The 20365-nt window shown below is 35.0% G+C and overlaps 1 protein-coding gene across 1 annotated transcript in view; it reads left to right on the top strand.

Annotated features, from left to right (window-relative positions):
* The window catches only part of RASA2 (RAS p21 protein activator 2), a 50987-nt gene that overhangs the window by 22702 nt on the left and 7920 nt on the right, over positions 1-20365 (top strand). The window contains exons 6-19 of the mRNA XM_035545130.2: positions 2953-3036; positions 4866-4938; positions 6197-6273; positions 7719-7817; positions 10019-10175; positions 11347-11495; positions 12849-12963; positions 13388-13462; positions 14169-14292; positions 15643-15749; positions 16952-17038; positions 17120-17197; positions 17628-17701; positions 18843-18949. Coding sequence (XP_035401023.1) covers positions 2953-3036; positions 4866-4938; positions 6197-6273; positions 7719-7817; positions 10019-10175; positions 11347-11495; positions 12849-12963; positions 13388-13462; positions 14169-14292; positions 15643-15749; positions 16952-17038; positions 17120-17197; positions 17628-17701; positions 18843-18949 — 1406 coding nt within the window. The remainder of the gene's footprint in view (positions 1-2952; positions 3037-4865; positions 4939-6196; positions 6274-7718; positions 7818-10018; positions 10176-11346; positions 11496-12848; positions 12964-13387; positions 13463-14168; positions 14293-15642; positions 15750-16951; positions 17039-17119; positions 17198-17627; positions 17702-18842; positions 18950-20365) is intronic.

The raw sequence follows: 20365 nt of genomic DNA, 5'->3' as shown, positions 1-20365 counted from the left end.
TTGGATGCTGTTTGTTTAGTAACTTTAAAAATACCTGCAGTAATTCAGTCTTCTGTATTCAGCCCCTAGGGAGTAGGAATCCAGGGTGGTCCTGCTGAGCTGGTGTAATGGCTTCCTACCCTTGGTGGCTGCTTGCCTTGCACCACCTTTGCGGCTTGTGAGCTCTCTTGCATGACTGGGTTAATTCAGGTTAACCTGACTGAATTAACCTGACTGAAGCTGGCTCAAAACCCAAATAGCTTTCTGTGAGACTAGCAAACAAACTCATCATTGGTGCTAGGAGCAACGCAGGAGTAAGAGAAGTGCGAGGACCCTCCATTTTGGTGCAGTTCGGTTGACTTAGCGGTACTGTCAAATACCGTGTCCAAAGCAGACTCTAGGCTGTGACCGGCAAATGCAGGGATGGTTGTGACCGGTCAACTTAGGGTTGGAAGGAGAGGAGGTCAGATAAATTTGGATCAAATTCCTGAGCCTGCTGGGTTTGAAGAGCAGAGGTTTGGGAATACTAGAAGTTGACAGGGGACTGGGGTGGTGTTTTGTTTCTTGAGCTGTTAAAACAGGGTAGGCTGTGTAAGGTAGCTAGATCTTGCTTGCAACAGAGCTGGGACTTGGGCAGGAGGAGACAGGGGAAGTCTGGAACTGCCTGCCTACACAAGGAGACTGGCTGGAATATAAAATTAGCTTGAAGTGACAGATCTGCGTGATTAATCTGGAGATTCTAGTTCTGCTGCAGGGTTGTGTAGTTGTCAGAAAAATGTTTTCCAGCTTGCTGGAAATCCAAGTGCAGGTCACATAGTGATCAGAGAAGGAGTTAGAAACTTTGTACATAGTGAAAGCTGCTTTCTATAGCTGCTGAAGTCCATTTGCTAGAGCAATCCATGAGTTTGGTGAATGTGAGGCTGTATGAAGAGAAATTGTTGTTGTTGAAATAGTTGAATTCTGTCCAGATACGTTTGACTTGATCCACCTGCTGTTGATTTCCTGTGAGAGTCATGCTGAGGCTGACTTACTCAGTTTCAGGTGCGAGTACCATGAGATATCTCTGGGAGCTACAAACATACTACGTTTAGTATTACAAAATGCCTAATAGTTGGAAGATTAAGTCCTAGTCCTACATCAGGTATTGATCTCGAATCAGCTACCCCGAATGACTGGAGTCTAGAACGTTTAATTTTGTCACCACTCTTCTATGTCATGTATGTGTTGGAGGAGGAATCAATTAATGCTTAGGAAACAACTGGATGTTTCAAGAACCCATTTAAATGGTGGGCTTGTAATCACTGTAGGATTCATTGTGATTCAAAAATTATTGAAATGCTGAAGGCCACATGCTTAAAAACTGGAAGAAAAATAAATGATTGTGTGGTGGCTCAGCACTAAATGTTCCCTGAACTGGCTTACACAAAGGGACTTGTTTGAGGAAAATAGCATCTGGTTTGTAATAGTGCATGCTCCAAAGAGGGTGGAGTTCTGAGACAGCACAGGAGTGTTAATATCTGTTATTTCCCAGCTTGGGAGGGAGTTTGCAACCCTTGCTGGTTTTCTAACATTGTTTTCCTACATACAGAAGGTGTTTACTTAGCAGTATGCAACTACTGTTGCTGCTTTGCAGCTTTCTTAAACTTCATCCACTCTCAACTGTGTTACAAACTATTGTACAACATAAAACTCCACATTCAGTTTTTAGAACATGTACTTGATTATTTATGTGAACTTAGAGCAGAAAAAAATGTTTAATTTCTTTGTAAGTTACCTAGATTCTGTTTTTTACAAAAAAGGACAGATTATGGCAACCAGAATCTACTTGTGTTGCTTCAGTTAAATTCTGGCCATACGTTATTTAAAAATAAATACTTAAAAAAAGAGAGAGTGAATGTAACATTTGGATCTTCTGTGTCTTAATTGCTTATGAAATTTTGTAATCCATTAAATGTTTCTGGACTTAATAAATACTAAAATGTGCATGACAGCACCATTTTGCTAGGAGGTTTGTTTCTGCTATAAGTTTACACACTGCTTTGCTTTACTTCTGTTGTTGCAGCTGTTTGTAGTTAATACATTTGGGCAGCATCTGAAGGTCAACTGGCTTGCAGGCCCAGCTTCGTTGCTACTAGTGTTGCTGCCGTGGCGATTCAAAGAGATTGCTAGCCTTCAGAAAGGATCCAGAACAAGTGTTTGTGTCCCCATGAGCATTACTTTAAAACCATCCTGTCCCCTTTGCATCAGGAATGATGGACAGCATAGCTCTGTACTTATTAATCATCAGTTTACAGCTTGCTGTATGCTTTATTGAGCTATATGCTATGTTTTTAAAAGGGCATTTTAACCCTGATGATATGTTATTGTGGAAAGAGTTTGGAAGTTACCTTTGGAACTATGTTTAAAGATAAAACTGTTCTTTCCTTCTGTGGCTGAATAACACAGAAGGAACCAAGACATGCTAGGACTATACACTAATAGCTTTGGATGTTTAATTTTAAATAATATTTCAGGATACGACTGGATACTCAACTCAGAACCTTGTTTAGCTGAAACAAAACATTCAAACCCATTTTAATGCATTCCAAATGTAGTTGCTGCCATCATGGATGAGGCCCAGTAGCTTTTTGTGGGCCTTGAGAAAATCAAATTTAAAAATTAATGTAGGCTGCACTTTCCTCTAACATGGGGGATCATTTTACTTAGTATTTTGCCATGCATGTGTGATACTGGAATGTTTTTGTTTGAAGCAATTCCAAGATTTTTTTCCGCACAAAGCTTCTGAAGTCTGACTGTATGCCTGAGTATTGTCTTGTGTTATTATCCAGAAATCTGTAGTTAAAATCTACTTCAAAGTTTATACTGAGTAATAGGACAGGACTTTAAAAAGGTTTTAAAAAAGAAAGGATTGCTTGTGTTTTTATTTTTTTTAAACCAAATAAATTGATCTGCTGTTTGCATTTTCATTTTTAGCATAAAGGAATGCCATGGGTTGCCTCTTATAAATGGACAGAATTGTGACCCTTATGCAACAGTCTCTCTTGTGGGTCCTTCCAGGTAACATTTTATTATAAAATAAATGAATCCAAAATGTTGTGATCTGGAAAAGAAATCCTTAAGTTTTAAGCAAAACCTTTAAAATACAGGGGTTTTAAATAATATTACTTCTTTTTTCAGAGAAATACTTTCTGCGTACATCACATTTTCCACTGGTACTGTATTCTCCCCATTCTCTGAAAGTTATGAATATGTTTGATCTCTGTGAATGGCCAGCACTAGCCAGGAACCACTTGTCACTCAGTTTCTTCTTACCTCTTGGGTTTTGGACTGACCTCTTGATATCTGCACTGTGCTTCCTATTAGTTTTAGTCAAATAAATATAGCCAATTTCTCACTCACCTTCTTCTGTTTCATTTTCCTTAATTTATTAGTTTCTTTGCAGCAAATGTTTGGGAATTGGGCGAGAACAAGAGCAAGAGAATAGAGGTTCTGGTGAGACCTTTCTAGTGGCAGCACCTTCAGGTTGCCACATTCAAATTACTCACAGTTTAAGTCTTTTATTTTTCTTTATTTTATTTTTTTTTTGATTCAGTAATCCTGAATAGCTGGTGGGGTTTTTCATTTATGAAAATCCCTTATCAGACATTTTCTGTCTGCAAGTCCCTGTCCAATAACATGTAACATAAGCTAGCTATCAATTGCTTTTTTGGAACCTCAAACCAAAGTTCATCCCCACTTTCTCGGGCATTGGTGAGCTGTCACATGAGCACAGTACCAGGATGTTTAGTAGTAAGCTTGCATGTGTTAGACTTTTGAAGAATGGTCTCTGAATCCACTCTGAGTGAATGGGATGTTTTTTTCTCCTTGATAATGGATGATCATTTTTTTTAGGTGTTGTTTTTTATTATTTTTTTTACTCTTTTTTGTTTTATTAAGATGCCTAGGGTGAGTCTATCATTATACTTAGAAAGCATGGTGTTGTTGATTGTCAAAGGTAAATTGATGTCTAATTCCTGTCTGTGTCCTGTGATACAGATGGAACAGGGTGAAGGTTGGTCTTGCACAGTATTTATCCTGGTGGTATGGGAATATATGTGCAAATCTGACAAGTTCAGAAGTTAAGAATTTCCGATCTCATGCATGGGTGACTCATGTACCATGAGCAGAGTATTTATATAGCCAGAACCTCCTGAAAACAGTTGCTTGAAGGCTAGGAGACAGCTTTTCCTCTACATTCTCTGTTTTTCTTCCCCCACTTTTTATACTTATTTGCTTTATAAAGCATTTTATACTATCATAGCCTTTCACTAGCTAAATAAGACTTTATTATAAATGTTTAAAATGTAAAAACATGTAACTTCTATTTATATAAGTCAGAAGGGACTTGGGAGTGTTTGTTTGTTTGTCCCTATGCTGTTTAACATTCAGTATTAACAGCAGTTTCTTCCAATGAAAACATTGAGCAGCTTGGTGTAAGCCTCTGTTTGTAAAGAAGTAGTGGGCATTTCCCCACCAAAAGAAAATGGGAAAAACAAAATGGTCACTTGAACACAACTGGGAAAATAGTGCTCATAACCTGCAGGCAGTGGTAACAAAATTGTCTATAGGTTTAAGCTTGAAGTGTTTAATGAATTGTTAATAGATTTTACTTTATGTGCAAGTTACACTTGTGAAATGAAATAGAAACTTGGGCTGAACAGGTGCACAGATAAGTGCTTGGAATTTTAACTTATCAGACTACATTGTGAAGATAATCATGTAAGATTTTGATCTGTAAAATGACAAAATATTTAAACTTAAATGTGTGGGCCCTTCTTGACAATAGAATATCTTTATAATTATGTGTTTAAGTTGTCTATGGTAAAAATTTTACCACATTGGAACAGGAATGACCAAAAGAAGACCAAAGTAAAGAAGAAAACAAGCAATCCGCAGTTTAACGAAACGTTTTACTTTGAGGTAACTTTTGCTGTGGTATTCTGTCTATCTATTTTATTCAATCCTTCAAATATTTTTAAGCAAGCTGTGTAGTAGTTCCTAGTGCAGAAAGCTCTCTTCAAGCAAATGAAAGAGCTTTTACTAACCCCTCCAGTATAAGTGAGTGACATCCTTACGTTGCTGTGGACTGTCAGACAATAGCATTCCCTTTCAATTGCTATGTAAAAAGTGACGTTTCCTAATAAGCACATATGTAAAGGTAACTTGTTGTCTTTAATCTTTTTATATAGCATCTGCTGCCAATAGGAGTTTTGTCAGAACTTGAACCTATCATGTGGAATTCAACTTAAATATTTTCAAGAGCCTTCAGCTTAAAAAATATATTTATTTCCTTAATAAAATAACCTAGCAATTATACCCAATACAGGCTAATTTCATGATTTGATTAAAAGAACATGTTAACTTTTTTGTTATTTGGGATTTGATTTCAGTTCCACTTGAGTTGCTCTACAATAGCCAAATAATGACTTCAAATTTTTATCTGATTTTGTTGTAATTAAAAACTACATTTGCTTGTATTGTTCACTTGAGAGTTAAAAGTAGCAGAATTTGTGCTTCAAATGTGTTCTAATTTATTGTGTTTATATAGATCCTGATTCTGCTGCGTGCCTTCAGTGAGACATTTTTCCCTACTTAAGTATAGAGTTACAAGTATAGCATGTGTTTCAGTTGACCTGCTCAAGACACTGAATGTAATTTGTTGGGAAGTCAGATACTAGGATAAAACTATGATCAAAAAACACTCCAGTAGCTTAATGACTTATGATTTACTGAAGTTAAGCTGAGAATGCGATCAGTCAAGAAGTTAGAAAGTATAACAATAAGATTGTGGTATAACTAGGCAATAGAAGTGCACTTCTTACTGGTTTCCTTACACATTTCAAGACTAACCTTAATGCTTTCTTCTGGCTCATGCTGAAACCAAAGAAATTCTTGACAGTTTAATGTCATATTTCCTTCTTGTTTTTTCCTAATAGATCTGTACTGTAGTTCCCTTAGATCTCAGCTAGCCCTTATCAGGCTCTATTGTGACCTTTTCTTGACACATTTTTTAACCTGCTTTCTGTCAAAAGGCAATTTGTTTTGTAAACTGAATGTTTTCCTTGTTTAAAAGGAATAGTAATTAATTATTTACCAGTGTTAGACTCAAGGTTTTCTGGTTTTTGACTTGCATAATACAACAGCAAAAAGTGTGCTAATAGAACGATTCTACTTGCAGGTAACCAGGTCCAGCAGTTATACCAAAAAGTCCCAGTTTCAGGTGGAAGAAGAAGACATTGAGAAATTGGAAGTCAGGTAAATTATGTAGATTATGCAATAATTAATTTTATTGTTATCGTAAGTTACTGTACTTCAAGGCAATAAAGAAATGTTTTATTGTAGCTGTTCAAGATGTAGCTTCAGAGAATTACTGGTTAGATTTGTACTAAAGATCATTCTAACATAGAATATTACTCAAATCTTGTAGTATGTTGTTTACTGAAGATGAGATGGTGGTGTGGTGGTTTTTTTTTTTTTTAGTTTTTTTTTTAGTTTTTAAGTAAATAGTGCTAGAGTGTATCTAGTGGTCTAAACTTCCTTCCTGTGGGTAAAGAGGCATGAGGACCTCCTGTCAGTACGTACTGTTTGGGCAGAACATTGAGTACAGAACTTGTCCTGAAGGAAAACAGCATACCTGATGTTTGCCTGTGGTTTCAAATACAGGTAGTTGTCTTTAAAAAAAAAAAAAAAAAAAAAAAAAAAAAAAAAGCAAGCTTATTAAGAGCTTCTTATGGTTTCACATTACTTCTTAGAGAAATGTTAGTGTTGCATCTTTTCCTTGCAAATGTAAAGAATACTTCAAAGTACATTACCCTTTTTCTGCTGCTTTGCTCTTAGAGCAGGTCTGTCTGTATTTTTGCCATGCAGTTAGAACAGTTGGGAGCCCCTGTATGCAGCTTCTTTTCTTTATCGCGCTCGTGCACATACATGCACCAGACTTGCTGAATGACAAAAAGATCTTCAAGGCTAGCATAAGTTTCCTAAAAGACATCAGAAGAATTTAGTGGTGAGATAATAGCTATTATAGAACTAACTTTGTACATTTTTTACTACTAGCTTCATGAATATCTTAATTAGTATCATGTATATCATTATAGATGCAAATATATTTAGAAAAATAGTCATGCCCCAACAAATCTAGTATTATTTTTTTTTGTTCTCCTTAACATCTGCTGTCTGTCAGAAATGTCAGCGAGGTAAGAAGTAATAGAAAAAAACACAAGGTGCATGTCTGGAGTCTGTGATTCCTTTTGAGGTTGTAAACATACAAGCTTCTCTTTGGAAAAATATGCGCATGTGTCGGTGTGGCATTGCGGTGTGCCCAGTTTTAGTAATTAGAGAGGGATATGTATATATATCAGTTAAAAAGTTCACTTGAATTATTCAAGAAGAAATGTGGACAGTTTTGGGGGTGGAGACTGCTCAGAATACATAAACATTGCCAATAGCACTCTCTTCTTTCTTTTTTTTTTTTTTTTTACTGATGCAAGGTCTGCAAGTCTAACTTTCACTGTTTGTTTATTCTTTATGAGTTAATAAGCCACTTGTTTGATTCCTCTTGATTTAATTAGAATGGAGTGACATTTCTAACATTTCCTGCCTGCATGCATGTGGATTAGTGCTGTAAGGCAGTTACTGTAACTTGAAGATTCTTATTACTCTGGGGAGAAAAAAAAAATGAGCAATGTTCTGATTTTCAGGGTGGACCTATGGAACAATGGAAATTTGGTACAAGACATCTTCCTAGGAGAAATTAAAGTTCCTGTGAAGGTGTTAAGAAATGATTCCTTTCAAGCATGGTGAGAAATGATGGCTCAGAAGTTAATTGTATTCTAACATGCATATTTCCCCTTGCAAAGGATATGTTTTATTCTAACTGTTCACTGAAATATGTCTTTCTGCTTGAGTTGTTGTAGTCTAGTTTATCTGAATAAGGTTAGAATTCTGTACATGCAAGGTACAAAGGGTAAGATGTCTTTCTTGCTCAATAAATTAACCTTGACAGTGGGTTCATGTACTTCTTCCCTTCTGCCAATCTGCCGACTCTCACAGAATAGTTAATGTGTTTGAGTGGAAAATGCAGGGGGTGAAGAAAGGGAATATTGAATATAACTGTTTCAGTTTGCTGCATTTTAGTGATCTGTGTATACTTTTCAGATTAACCAGTAAACCTGGAACTTTTCAGTACTGCACTGTTTGTAATTAAATTCCTAAGTTAGCCTTCCAGAATAACTGATGAAAAGTTGATTTTAAAATAAAACTAGTAAAAAAATATGGTGCTTTTTTTCATTGGGGAGGTAGAGGGAATATCTTCTGGAACTAACCCAGTGTCATTTCATGAGAGCATGTGTAGAAGCTTGAAAGCTGGAAGGGTAAGTTACCAAGGGGTATCAGGAGAGGCATCTGCTTATAACGTAGCAGCAACCTCTCTTCTAAAGAAAGCCTGTCTCTAAGCCCGTCTCTAAGCCCTCTACTGTCTGACATGCCTAGCGGCAGGAAATGAGTACGGCAGATCCAGTTGCCTTCAAGTGTGTAGAACATTCTGGTTTTAGTGAACCTTTCAGTACAGAGAAGAGGGTGGAGGAAGGGAAGGATGACAGCCCTCACATATCCATGAAGGAAACAAAGGAAGTAGATAAATAGGAACTAAATGGAACACAGGTCTTAACCAGGAGCTGTTCGTGCTCCATGTACTCACCTCAGACAGCCTTCAAGTGTCTGTGTCAGAGTTGAACTCTGAGTTTTAGTCCTAAACATAATAAATGTTTCTTTTTTTCAATTTTTTTTACACAGTGTATTGCAGATGCAGTCTTGTTCTGCCAGCACTCTGAGCTGATCACAAGCCCTGTAACCATATTAACATAATGACATGCCTCGTTTAAAAACCTGCTAAGAGAAAATTTACGTTAGCATGGACTTACTACCACATACTGTGTTCGTATAGCTCTTGGATATGGCTCATGTATAGTTAACAAAATATTGATAGAGGGTCTTTAGCCTGCTAATACATTCTGTAGGTGTACCTTGCATGTCAACGTCCTCTTAATCCAATTATGACCTGCTTATAAAAACAGTTCTGTGATTAAAAATAACTTTTGTTAAACTATTACTAGTTCACATGAAATGCTTTGAAGTACAATGGGACCCCAAGAGATAAAAAAAAAAAAAAAAAAAAGTAGCACTAGTGTAGTAGCACAAAGTATTGGAAAAATAAGCTCGAGTCATGCTGTCGAGCACTTCTTGTAAATTCATTGTGCTTTATATTAGCATGCCTTTGTGGGAAGTGCATCTAATTATTAAAAAAAAAAAAAAAGTCTCCTGATTGTAAACATACAAATGTGAATGGTTGTAAAAGAGTATTTGAAGATACAATTAATTTGTCGGTCTGAATGTTGGAACTATATTGTGACAGTATTTAAAAGCTGTTAAAATTTTTGTTCTGCTGCACCTCCTGTTGGAATACAATTAAACTACAACAAAAGCCAACAAAGGATTGTTTTCAATGTATTCTGTATTAAGAGTAGGAAAAGAGTACCTTAAAAGTACTAAAACCTTTTAAGTCTTGTTTCTTAAGAAAGCAGACTGGTAATGTTATATATTTTTACTGTCTTCAGACTAGACCATTTAAATTCTTGATACTAGCTATTCCATCTGCAAGGTCAAGACACTCTAATTATAGCACAGATGTAAAACAAGAAGGTTCAACATCATTTCTAACTATTCCTGTTATCCCAGCTGAGGTACAGGAAATACATCCTATTCTGGTGTTCACAAAGATATGAGAAAATAGATAGATATTACATTATTTGCTGAAGGTGCACCAAATACCGCTCCTTTTTTCTCTACTTGCAGACTTTTTTTTTAAATTTGAATTTTATGGGCAGTTGTCAGTCTGAGTTTGTGTATACTGAAACAAAATGCAATATTTTGCGTTATTGTAAAATTAGTCAAGCTAATGAAATGTAAATTGCAATATTTTAGAATTGCCTTATTCTTTCAGGTACTTACTTCAACCAAGAGAAAATGGCAACAAGTCTTCTAAAACTGATGACTTGGGATCACTTAGATTAAATATTTGCTACACTGAAGACTGTGTACTTCCCTCTGAATACTATGTTTCTCTAAGAAACTTGCTGCTAAAATCATCAGATGTTCAGGTACTTTTGTTGAAAATTACTTTTAAAACAAAGACTTAAAATGAATTATATTGTCCTATGTGAGACTGCATGTGGGACTATGCAAAGAAGAATTTTTTTCGTTACTTCTGCTGCAACTCAGTAAGCAGCTTGTGTAGAGCATTTAGCTCTGTTCCAAACTACCAAAATTTTCTTTTTATTTTAGAAGAACCAACAAAGACAGTGAAGTAACCAGTGCTGTCTGACTAGAAATGATAAAAAAAAAAAAAAAAAAAAAAGCCTTTCTACTTGTCAGTTGCTGTTTCTAACAGTCTTCTCCCACTGGCTGTTATTGACCCCTGGATTTAGAAGTTTCCAAGGGACATTGATTCATTATTGGCACTGACGGGGCAAATAATCACCTTTGCCAAAAATGGTTTGCTTCAGAATTATGTCTAATTCGACCTCTCCTAAATTGCTTCCATCTTCCCCAGTATGATATTAAGCATGAGTGGATTTCTCCCTTCAGACATAGTCACTAAGAAAGAAGTGTGGTAGATAGTTAGCATAGCATTATGAGCCAGGAATTAAATTATAGTTACTAGGCTTTATATTCCTTGGTCTTTTACACCATTTCTTCATTTCAGCATTGAAGTATTAGCAGAGGAGAAGGAAGGGAAAGAGTAAGCAGACCGTAACTAAAATTTTTACTAGCCAATATTCAAGTATGAACATAGCTTATTGGCAGTCAGTGGCTTTTTCACTTAAATTTTTGATATGTTTTTGTATTAAAATTCCCAGCAGAAGAATGGGGACAGACATCTTAGAAGTTTGGAAACTGTAATTTAGTGTGCTCTAATTACAATAAGGAAAGTTCTGTAAAGATATATGGCATTGTAGTAACGTAGTTGCTTACTGCCTTTTGCTTGGATTTGTGACAAAGCCATATTCTTACTCTTTGGGGAGAGTGGGAAGGGTGAGTAGATAGTGAATTTCATTCTTAAATGTATAGAACAGGTAATACCAATTTTCAATTAAATATTTCTATAGAATGGAAACGTGTAATTGCCATGTTATATAGCAAATGTCAAAACTTTTTGTTAAGAAGCCATGTCCCTTGTTTTGCTAGATTTGAGTCAGATTTGTACTTTGACACGTATAAGCAGAGCCTTTAACTACTTTACTCACAAAGTTCTATTCTGCTTTCCCACAGCCAATTTCTGCATCTGCTGCCTACATATTATGTGAAGTTTGTCGAGATAAGTACGATGCCGTTCTGCCTCTTGTACGGTTGCTACTACACCACCATAAGCTAGTCCCATTTGTTGCTGCAGTAGCAGAACTGGACCTGAAGGACACTCAGTATGTATTCCATGTTTAGTTATGTCACACCTTTTAAAATTATTTTTAGAGTTTCATGGGACTTCACACTACAGCATTGATAAATAAGCATGTCAGATTTCATTTTCTCGTTATGGAAAAACTGATACGAAACTTTTAATGTTAGTGTGTAAAAACATTCACTGAAATCACAGTGAAGCTGGGAATCAGAGTTACCAATTCACGGTGCTATTTTAGATGGAATTGATTGTCTGTAAAATTTTCTTGGAGCCATTATACAGCTAAACATAGCAAGTTAGGAATCTAGAGTTGTCTGCAAGCACACAGTTTTTGTTTCAAAATATAATTGAGCCGCTCCAAGTTTTTTCTGGTCAGTAGATTGATACTGAATGTTTTTAAAAATTGCTAAGAATCTCATCCTCTTTCATTTTAATATATGACTTAAGGTTACTTGTTTTCTGCAAGAACGCCCCGTAAGTAAGTCTGTGTCCTCCTACGTGCCTTGAAAGTAGCAAGCACAGGAGATTTCCCACGTCGTCATATCTGTGGTAGGGTATGGTCCCTGGATTTGCAGCTCTGTGGTTAGGAGAGAAATAAAGTAGACCTGGGTAGTGGCTTCTGAGGTGCTGAGTCATGTCCTGTGGAGAAGTGGAAGGGATTTTTTCACCACAGGATTGTTCATTTTAAAGCTGACTTGTTCAAGATTTAATTTAAGGTGAACCAATTCATTTAGAAAGAGGTGACTCATGGAAAATAACTTTTTACATTGAATTTTGGTACGCACATTCCTTTCCATTATATTTAAACTGTGACAAAGAAAGATTATACTAAACCCATCAGATGAAAGAGCTTTTGCACAGCTGGCTTCCAATTTCCTTCAAAATCTGTAACAAATAACCTAACACAACTGTAGATTAAATATGTTTTGATCAAAACATGTCTGAATTTGTCAGTATAGTGTTAGTAGTATGCTATTTTTTGTAGCTCTTAGTTTGCCAACCAGGAGCACTGGAAGAATAATAGTATACCAGTCATACCAGTCTGGTACATGTCTTCATTTTTGGGGGAGTTTTCTCCAATAATTCTTTCTCACATTCAGCACTGAATTATAATTTCCTTTGTATAAAATTTCTGGGGCTTTCACATGTGTTTATTTGTTCCTGGGTTTGCTAATAGTAGTATCATCATCTTTGTTTATTCTCTTTCTGTTCACTGGGTGCCATTACAAGCTGGATAGCTAGGTTTTGAAATTCCTGACTGAAATACATGACAAAAACTTGTAATAACTTAATAGCAAGGTAAAATATTAATCAGATTTTTGTAGCCAAGTTCCCTTTTTTCCCCATTCAAATAAAATCAATTCTTTTCTTACAGAGAAGCAAACACAGTCTTCAGAGGGAATTCATTAGCAACTCGGTGTGTAGATGAAATGATGAAAATAGTGGGAAAACACTACCTAAAGGTTACTTTGAAAGCAGTTATTGATGAGGTAGGTTATCATGCTGAAGTTATTTGCAGGACACTGTCTCTTTCATGGGCATTCTTCTTATCCCTACGTAGCAATAATCACTCAGGTGAGGGAATTTTAGAGGAAAGTTAAATTGAGCATTAATGGTTTACATTTAGTGGAAGGAGTTACTTTCTGTTATTTCTGTTGTAGATGCTTGAAAATTAAGTTGATGACAGTTGTTCCAGCCTCTTAACACACTGAAGAATTTTCCCATGTGATGCTTTATACAATTGATCCATATAAAAAAGCAAACACAAAAGTGAGGATGGTTATTGCATGCTGTTCTGTTTGGAATTCCTTTAGAATTCTCACCCTAAATCTAGGAGACAGTCTAGTTTTAAAAAGTTGTATTTCCACACATTTTGTCTGAAAATTGGAACTCTTAAACCTCTGTTTGTTTCAGATATGTGAGTCTCCTAAACCCTGTGAAATAGATCCAATCAAATTAAGAGAAGGGGATAATGCAGAAATTAATATGGTGAGTTTCCTAATTTATTTTTCCTAATGTAAGCTTTCTCAAAATCTCATAGGAGAACATTTTAAAAAGCAGCTCTGTATAATGGCAAATGAGTAACTTGAAGTACTTATGTTAGTGGTATAGTTCTCCAATTCCAGTGTAAATAAAGGAAAAAAATGTATTTTCTTATCCCTGTTTAAAACAAAAATTGGTTTTCAAATGGACCAGGGAGGTAAAGCTAGAGAATTACGCACTTCCTTACCAATTTGTTGGGTATTGTGGTTCCTGATGTTCCACACTCAGCATCCAGGTGCTGAAGTAGCTAGTCAGTACTTTAATACTTTTTCATTGAAGTTTTGCTTGCTGCTTGCCTCTTACTAGAGGATGATGTTAAAAGCAATAGTGGCTGCAAAAAGCTAAACTAACGTTCCTAGGTTTGCATAGGAAGTACTACTACTTTGTTACCTATTGTCAAATTACAAAAATGTCTTTTGATAGTTTTCTATTGCCAAGCACTGCTTATGTATTTTCATGTGAGTATCATTAAATAATCTTTTAACACTAGTAGTCCCATATAAATATTATGAAGCTTTTTTAAATATGCACTTTACTAAAATACATAGAGGAATAATCAGGCAATGTTTTGAGAAAAAAACTAGTGTTATGTTTGTGTTCAGGGAAAAGCCATAGTTGATGGTCTGAAAAATGACTTTTTTCATAATTACAGGAAAATCTACGCTATTATGTAGACAAAGTATTCCGTGAAATTGTGCGGTCAAGTATAAGTTGTCCTACCCTAATGTGTGATGTTTTTTATTCTTTGAGGCATCTGGCTGCCAAAAGATTTCCAAGTAAGTGTTCTCTATGTTCAGAAAATGACATTCAGAGTAACATAATTAACTTCTATATTTATCTTATGGGCATTGTTAAAATTCTGTCTTTTTTCATTACTGTGTTCTGAACTTCTTACCTCAGCAGTCAGGCATTTGTTTTTTTGGTCAGACTGTATGCCTTAGTAAAGCCTTGTAGTCAATCAGCAAGAATTATATGTATTTTCTGATACACTATAAGATGGTAGCAAAAAAGATGCCACCAACAAAAGTACAAGATACTGGAAGAAAACCACAAGTCATGCAGGAAGCGATTTATTTGAAAGATAATTCAAATTTGGAAGAGCTAATCTGTTTTTATTGCTTCTAAGGAAGTAATATATAAATGTGAAAATAAATTGGTATTTGCATCTAACTACATGAATGGCAACTATGTTGACTAGGACTACTACATTCATAGCTTAAGTGTCCAATGAAAAGCTTTACTACTTAAAGGTCAAGGTAGAGCAGAGCATGGAGAAGATAAAATATTTAATGTATTTGGAATGTGACCAGAATTAGAAAACCTTTATTCTTTCAGAATGGTTTTAATATAGGAATAACATGCTGGGTATGAGATACTCAGATGCTCCAGTCAATTAAAACCTAAAATGTCATCTAATAGGCTACAAAGGAAGGACATACTTTTTATTATCTGGGGCTTTCCTTTGATTTGTATTTGTCAGTGAACCTGGGGTCATAAATTCCTCTGGTTAAGACAGTCGTTTCAGAACGGCTAACTAATCTGACAGATCAGATTGAAGTCGTCATTGCATTAAGAACGTGTTCTCACTCTATTACACCCTAAATATACTGAAAATATTAAAGCCCTAAGAGCATCAAGATTATATAATACTGTGATTTTATGATGCAGCTTGGAATTGGAGTTGAAATTGTTCATATGTGTTGACCACATTCGTTGTGCAGCATTAACGTCTGTGAGTTTATTAGTCCTAAGGGTGAATAACCTGATAGGTCTAGTGTTTAGTCAGCTGCTGCAGTATTTTCTCTTTTGGTTTAATGTGCCTTATCTAATCAGCGCTGTATGTATATATATAAGTGCTTGCAATGATCTCATTGTTCCTTATAGTGGAGCTGATCAGCAGTTTTTTCTGAGAACAGAACTTCTCTTCAGAGAAATAAACCCTCCGTTAAAGTAGAACATTTCTTACCATGATCATCTTTCTCATTTCATGCACTTCGTTGATTTTTCTACTCTGTTTTAAAATATGTCTTCTCCGACATGATCTTCTTAAGGATTTTTATGTTGACTGTCTTCATTATTTCCTATTAAGTTTAGTGCATGTTACATTTCATGGTTTTTCTCTGCAGATGACCCTCATGTACAGTATTCTGCAGTGAGCAGCTTTGTGTTTCTTCGTTTCTTTGCTGTAGCCGTAGTCTCACCTCATACTTTTCATTTACGACCTCACCATCCAGTAAGTTTTGTGAAGCTTTGTTCTGTTTTATTCATAACCGTCAGATCTGTTTATCTGGAAAGTCATAAGCTACTTTCACTGGGCCCTTAACTGGGAAGTAAGATCACTTACTGTAGGCTGAGGTTTTCAATTTTATACCTCACCAGTGGAACTAAGATGTTTGCAGTTCTGTAGGCATCAAATTTCTCAGCCTTTATAAGGCATTCTCAAATGATGTAAAAGTGCTGCTTTGTTGGAATATCAAGATGACTCAGGGTTTTTTAAGCCATATAGCGAAATAGTTTTAGTTCTTTCCACCACGGAAGTTAAATATTTAGATATCACTTTTACTTTTAAAACAATATTTCCATTCTCGTCTTAAATAGAGATTGTAGAGTTCTCTGTAATTGATCTGTGCATTTAATCAGGACTCCAGTAGTTTGACTGGATTGCCAAATTTTCAAGTCTCAAATTGTCAAGTACATGTACATAAAAAAAAAAAAAAAAAAAGGAGATGAGAAAAAGTACTGTTTTATTTTCACATAGAATACAGGATATGTATGAAAACCTGTGAATGTGTATGAAACTCCAGAGGTTAGCTTCATTAGCTTATTTTATCAATTTGTGTGTTATGCTTTCAAAAGAAAAAGCTACTTAATGAGTTTGACATTATGCAACTTGTAAGAGTAGAAGGAGATGACAGGAATTTATCACTTGAATGCTAGACCCTTTAAAGGGAACAGCAAGGCCCCTCACTATGGCTGCATTAACACTACTTTAAAATGCATGTAGAGAGGTAGTGAATGAGGCAAAAGCCTTACAGGCAATGTTTTAAGTTCCCTTTGTATTATGAAAATTTCTAGTATTTGTACAGCAGTAATTTATTTTGTTTAGTGTTCAGTTTTGAATAGTTCAGAAGCACTGGATATGTAGTAGCATTAGTAGGATGTGAGAGGTTTGATTAGATGTTCCATAGTGTGCTTTGAAAAAAATATTTTTGCCCAAATTCTAGTGATAGTGAATAACATATTAAACAGTGTACAATAGATTTTAAAAATATATATATATATTCACAAAGCACAGTTAGCACTAAAGGACAGCACTGCTTTTGAATTTCTACATGGTATAATATAATAATTTTCGTGACATTTTCAGTTTTAAATCAAAATTTTATATGGAAAAATATATAAAAATAACTTCTTAATTTTGTTCCTTTCTTTTAGGATGCACAGACTTCTAGAACATTAACTCTCATATCAAAAGCCATCCAGACTTTGGGGAGTTGGGGAAGTTTGACCAAAAGCAAACTTGTAAGGCTATTAAATTTCTTTCTCATTTCATAGACTTCATTCTTTATATGTTTGTTTATGTCCAAATATCTTTTCTTTCAGTCAAGTTTCAAGGAGACGTTTATGTGCGAGTTTTTTAAAACATTTCAAGAAGACAAATTTACTGAATCTGTCAAAAAGGTACTTTTCAACTATAACTCTTCTTACGGTTGATGTGTTTCATCGGTCTTATTAAAGGGTTATGTTATTCTTCAGTTTTCTACTATGAATTCCTAAAAAGTGCATTTCAGATGTTTTTTTTAAAAAAAAACAATAGAATACGTAACAGTTGTACATTGTGGACTAAGCTAATTTAATTTGGGGAAAAATAGAAAACAAAATTGAAACAAGCTATATTAGATCTGCTCTTTAGGAAATAATTACAGAAATTTTGTGTATTTTAGTGGCATCCCTCCTTAAATTGCTTCAAGTCCTTGTAATATATTTTCATTTCTTGTGTTGAATTAATTGTTCTTGTACTAGGAGAAATGGTACATATGTATTTTCAAAATAGCTTTTGGTTGTTCATTGTTTCTGAATAATATCTATTTACTGTGTATTTTTACTTAAGTTTCTAGATGATGTTTCCTCTACTGAAAGTAAAGAACCAAGTGGTCTGAGTGAGCCAGTACATCTAAAAGAAGGGTAAACACATCTTGAATCTATATTGTGTGAAAAATTATTGACTTCGTTTTTTCATTAATGCCAACATCAGATTAATACTTACTAAAATGTTTGACCTAACTAGTAATTACAACAACTGTTAGTTGTGGTAGTTGTTTGTTAGTTTACAGGTGTTGGTGGAAACTAATTCTGCTAACTTTTGTAGTCATCTTTTAAACACTTGGGGGAGGATTAAAAGTTTAAAATCTTCTAAAAGTGTGTCTGCATTTCTGTTACAATTCAGTGTGTGCTTTGTTGATGGTTTATTCAGAATTGTAAAAAACTATTATGACATAAAATTTATTTAGTATAGAATTACTTTACATACTTTTTAAGCCTACCCAGCTAAACGCTATTTCTTAATAGTAGGCAAAAAAGCCCTACACTATAATTGGAATACTTTACAGTAAATGATGGAATACTTTTATTAAAATTGTTAAATTAAAATTGCTACATCTAAGAAATGAAGAAACTGCCATTTTCTGGTGTTCATGAAGAAATCTGATAAATTAATTTAAAACAAAATTTATAGGGAAAAACGATTTGTATTCACCCAAGAAGCATAGTAAAGCCTTTTCTATGAAACAAGCATCTGATTTTAAAACAAGCAGTTAATGCATCTTACTAAGATATTAAATAGAAATGAAGGAGACAGTTGCAGATTAACGCTAAATTACAGCAATTTGGAAGCTAATCTGTATGAGAAACTGGTGGCTGTTGCTCAAAACAGTGGTTGCCAGTGAGAGCATGCTTTTAAACTCTACTGAATACAATTTGTGTCTACTCCTGTTGAATTGTGTTCATCATCATTTCCTTTTTGTTCAGTTCTTGATCCAGATAAAACCAACTACATTCACGTGTTCTTGAGTTCTTGATCTGAATAAGCAAGTACCTACCCCAAATTCACTGTTTTTTCACACTCCTAACTTGTTAATGGAACCGTGTCCATGATCACCATACTTGGAGGCAATCTTGAGGGCTTATTTTGAATAAATAGAAGAGTTTTAATTTACAATGAAGTAGGTTATATTACTCATCATGTGGAAACAATGTGTTCTCAGATGTTTTTTGAAACCTCTCTGGGAGACTAAAGTATCATTTTCATTGGATTCTGTTGTTACAGAGAAATGTACAAAAGAGCTCAGGGAAGGACTCGGATTGGTAAAAAGAATTTCAAGAAGCGGTGGTTCTGTCTAACAAGTAGAGAATTCACCTACCACAAACAGCAAGGTAAATTATGTATATTTTATGCCTGTTAATTTTTCAATATTTTCTAGGTGTTTGTATCTAGTTTTGGCTTTTTAAAAATTTTATTTGTTTTTCCTAAAGCTCATAATGATATATTTTAGTTGCCTTTTGCTCTGTTTATCAAATGCTCAAGATCTGAATTGCAGTCACACTCATCTTACAGAAAGCTTCTGCAGCACAATTTACTGAACTTACTGTATACAGTTTAGACTTGAAGACCAAAATAACTGGCTGTCAGAGATCCAAGATCTCAGACCTTCTAAGGTCCGTACTGTGGTAGTGAGTCTCCTTATTTCTTAGCTTGAGGCCTTCTAGCCTGGGAATGCTGGTAGCTCTTGAGAGCCTTAGTTGCAGCCAGGGTCCTGGGAATTTTCAGTTCTGTGCAGCAAACCAGAGAATGCATTTGGTTCTGCTCATGCCTGCACTGAGGAATATACTAAATGCTGATGCTTGTTATGTTGGAGTTAGCTATTGATACTGGAAACCTAAATACTGAGCTGGCATGTAGAGAGAGACATTTCTCAGGAAAACTGCTGCCTGCTTGTTGGAAGGTAATTGAAGGGTACGTCACAAAATGTCTGGTTTTGATGACACTGGCATTGGATGAATTGGTGTTTTCAGCAAAATTCTGTTTCATCAGATGCTTCTTAATCATATCTGTTTAATGAAATTTAATGATGTATTGGTTCTGATCTGCATATAACTTCATAGCTGCTGGTTAGTATACTCAGTTTTTAAAGTAGTCCACTGTAGGGTAAGATACAGACTTATCTATATGTGCATTTTAAAATTTGCCTTGCAAATAAGTGAGCTTTTAAAAATTTTTTTTTAATAAGATTTTTTTCATGGCACTCTAAAATACAAGAATATGTATAGTCAAGTTTTTCAGTGTGTTTGCTTTTTGCTGTCTATTAAATATGCCGATACAAAAAATCCTGAAGGTAGTCCATGTGCTGCAGTCTGTATTTACTTAGAAATGAAAGTTAACAGCTTAAGAAGTCAAAAAGGTGAGATTTTTGATTTCTGCCTTTGGCCAGTTGCAAAATTATCAAAGATGTATCATGTTGATTAATACCACTCATATGTCACACATGATAACAAAGGATTATCAATATTGAGTAACAAGAAGGTATTAGATGCCTGCATTGCCCTAATAGCTGATTTATTCACGTTCATGCTTCCTGCAATTTATTAAAAAAAAAATATATATTTACAAAAAAATCTTTTTTAATCTTTGTGTGGTGGTACATGTATGTGCATGTAACCTGCATTTGGATAAAAGGAAGCATTTTGGCATTTCATGTAATATAGTCTTGATTCTATACAATGGCCTTTTTGCTGGCCAATCTCTTCTCTGGTGATAATGATAAAATGCGAGGTTAGGCATAGATTTGGTGT

The sequence above is a fragment of the Cygnus atratus genome, chromosome 9 (assembly GCF_013377495.2).
Source record: "Cygnus atratus isolate AKBS03 ecotype Queensland, Australia chromosome 9, CAtr_DNAZoo_HiC_assembly, whole genome shotgun sequence".
Classification (NCBI taxonomy): domain Eukaryota; kingdom Metazoa; phylum Chordata; class Aves; order Anseriformes; family Anatidae; genus Cygnus; species Cygnus atratus.
Note: the sequence above shows the minus strand (reverse complement) of the source record. Positions and strands in the feature narration are given on the sequence as shown.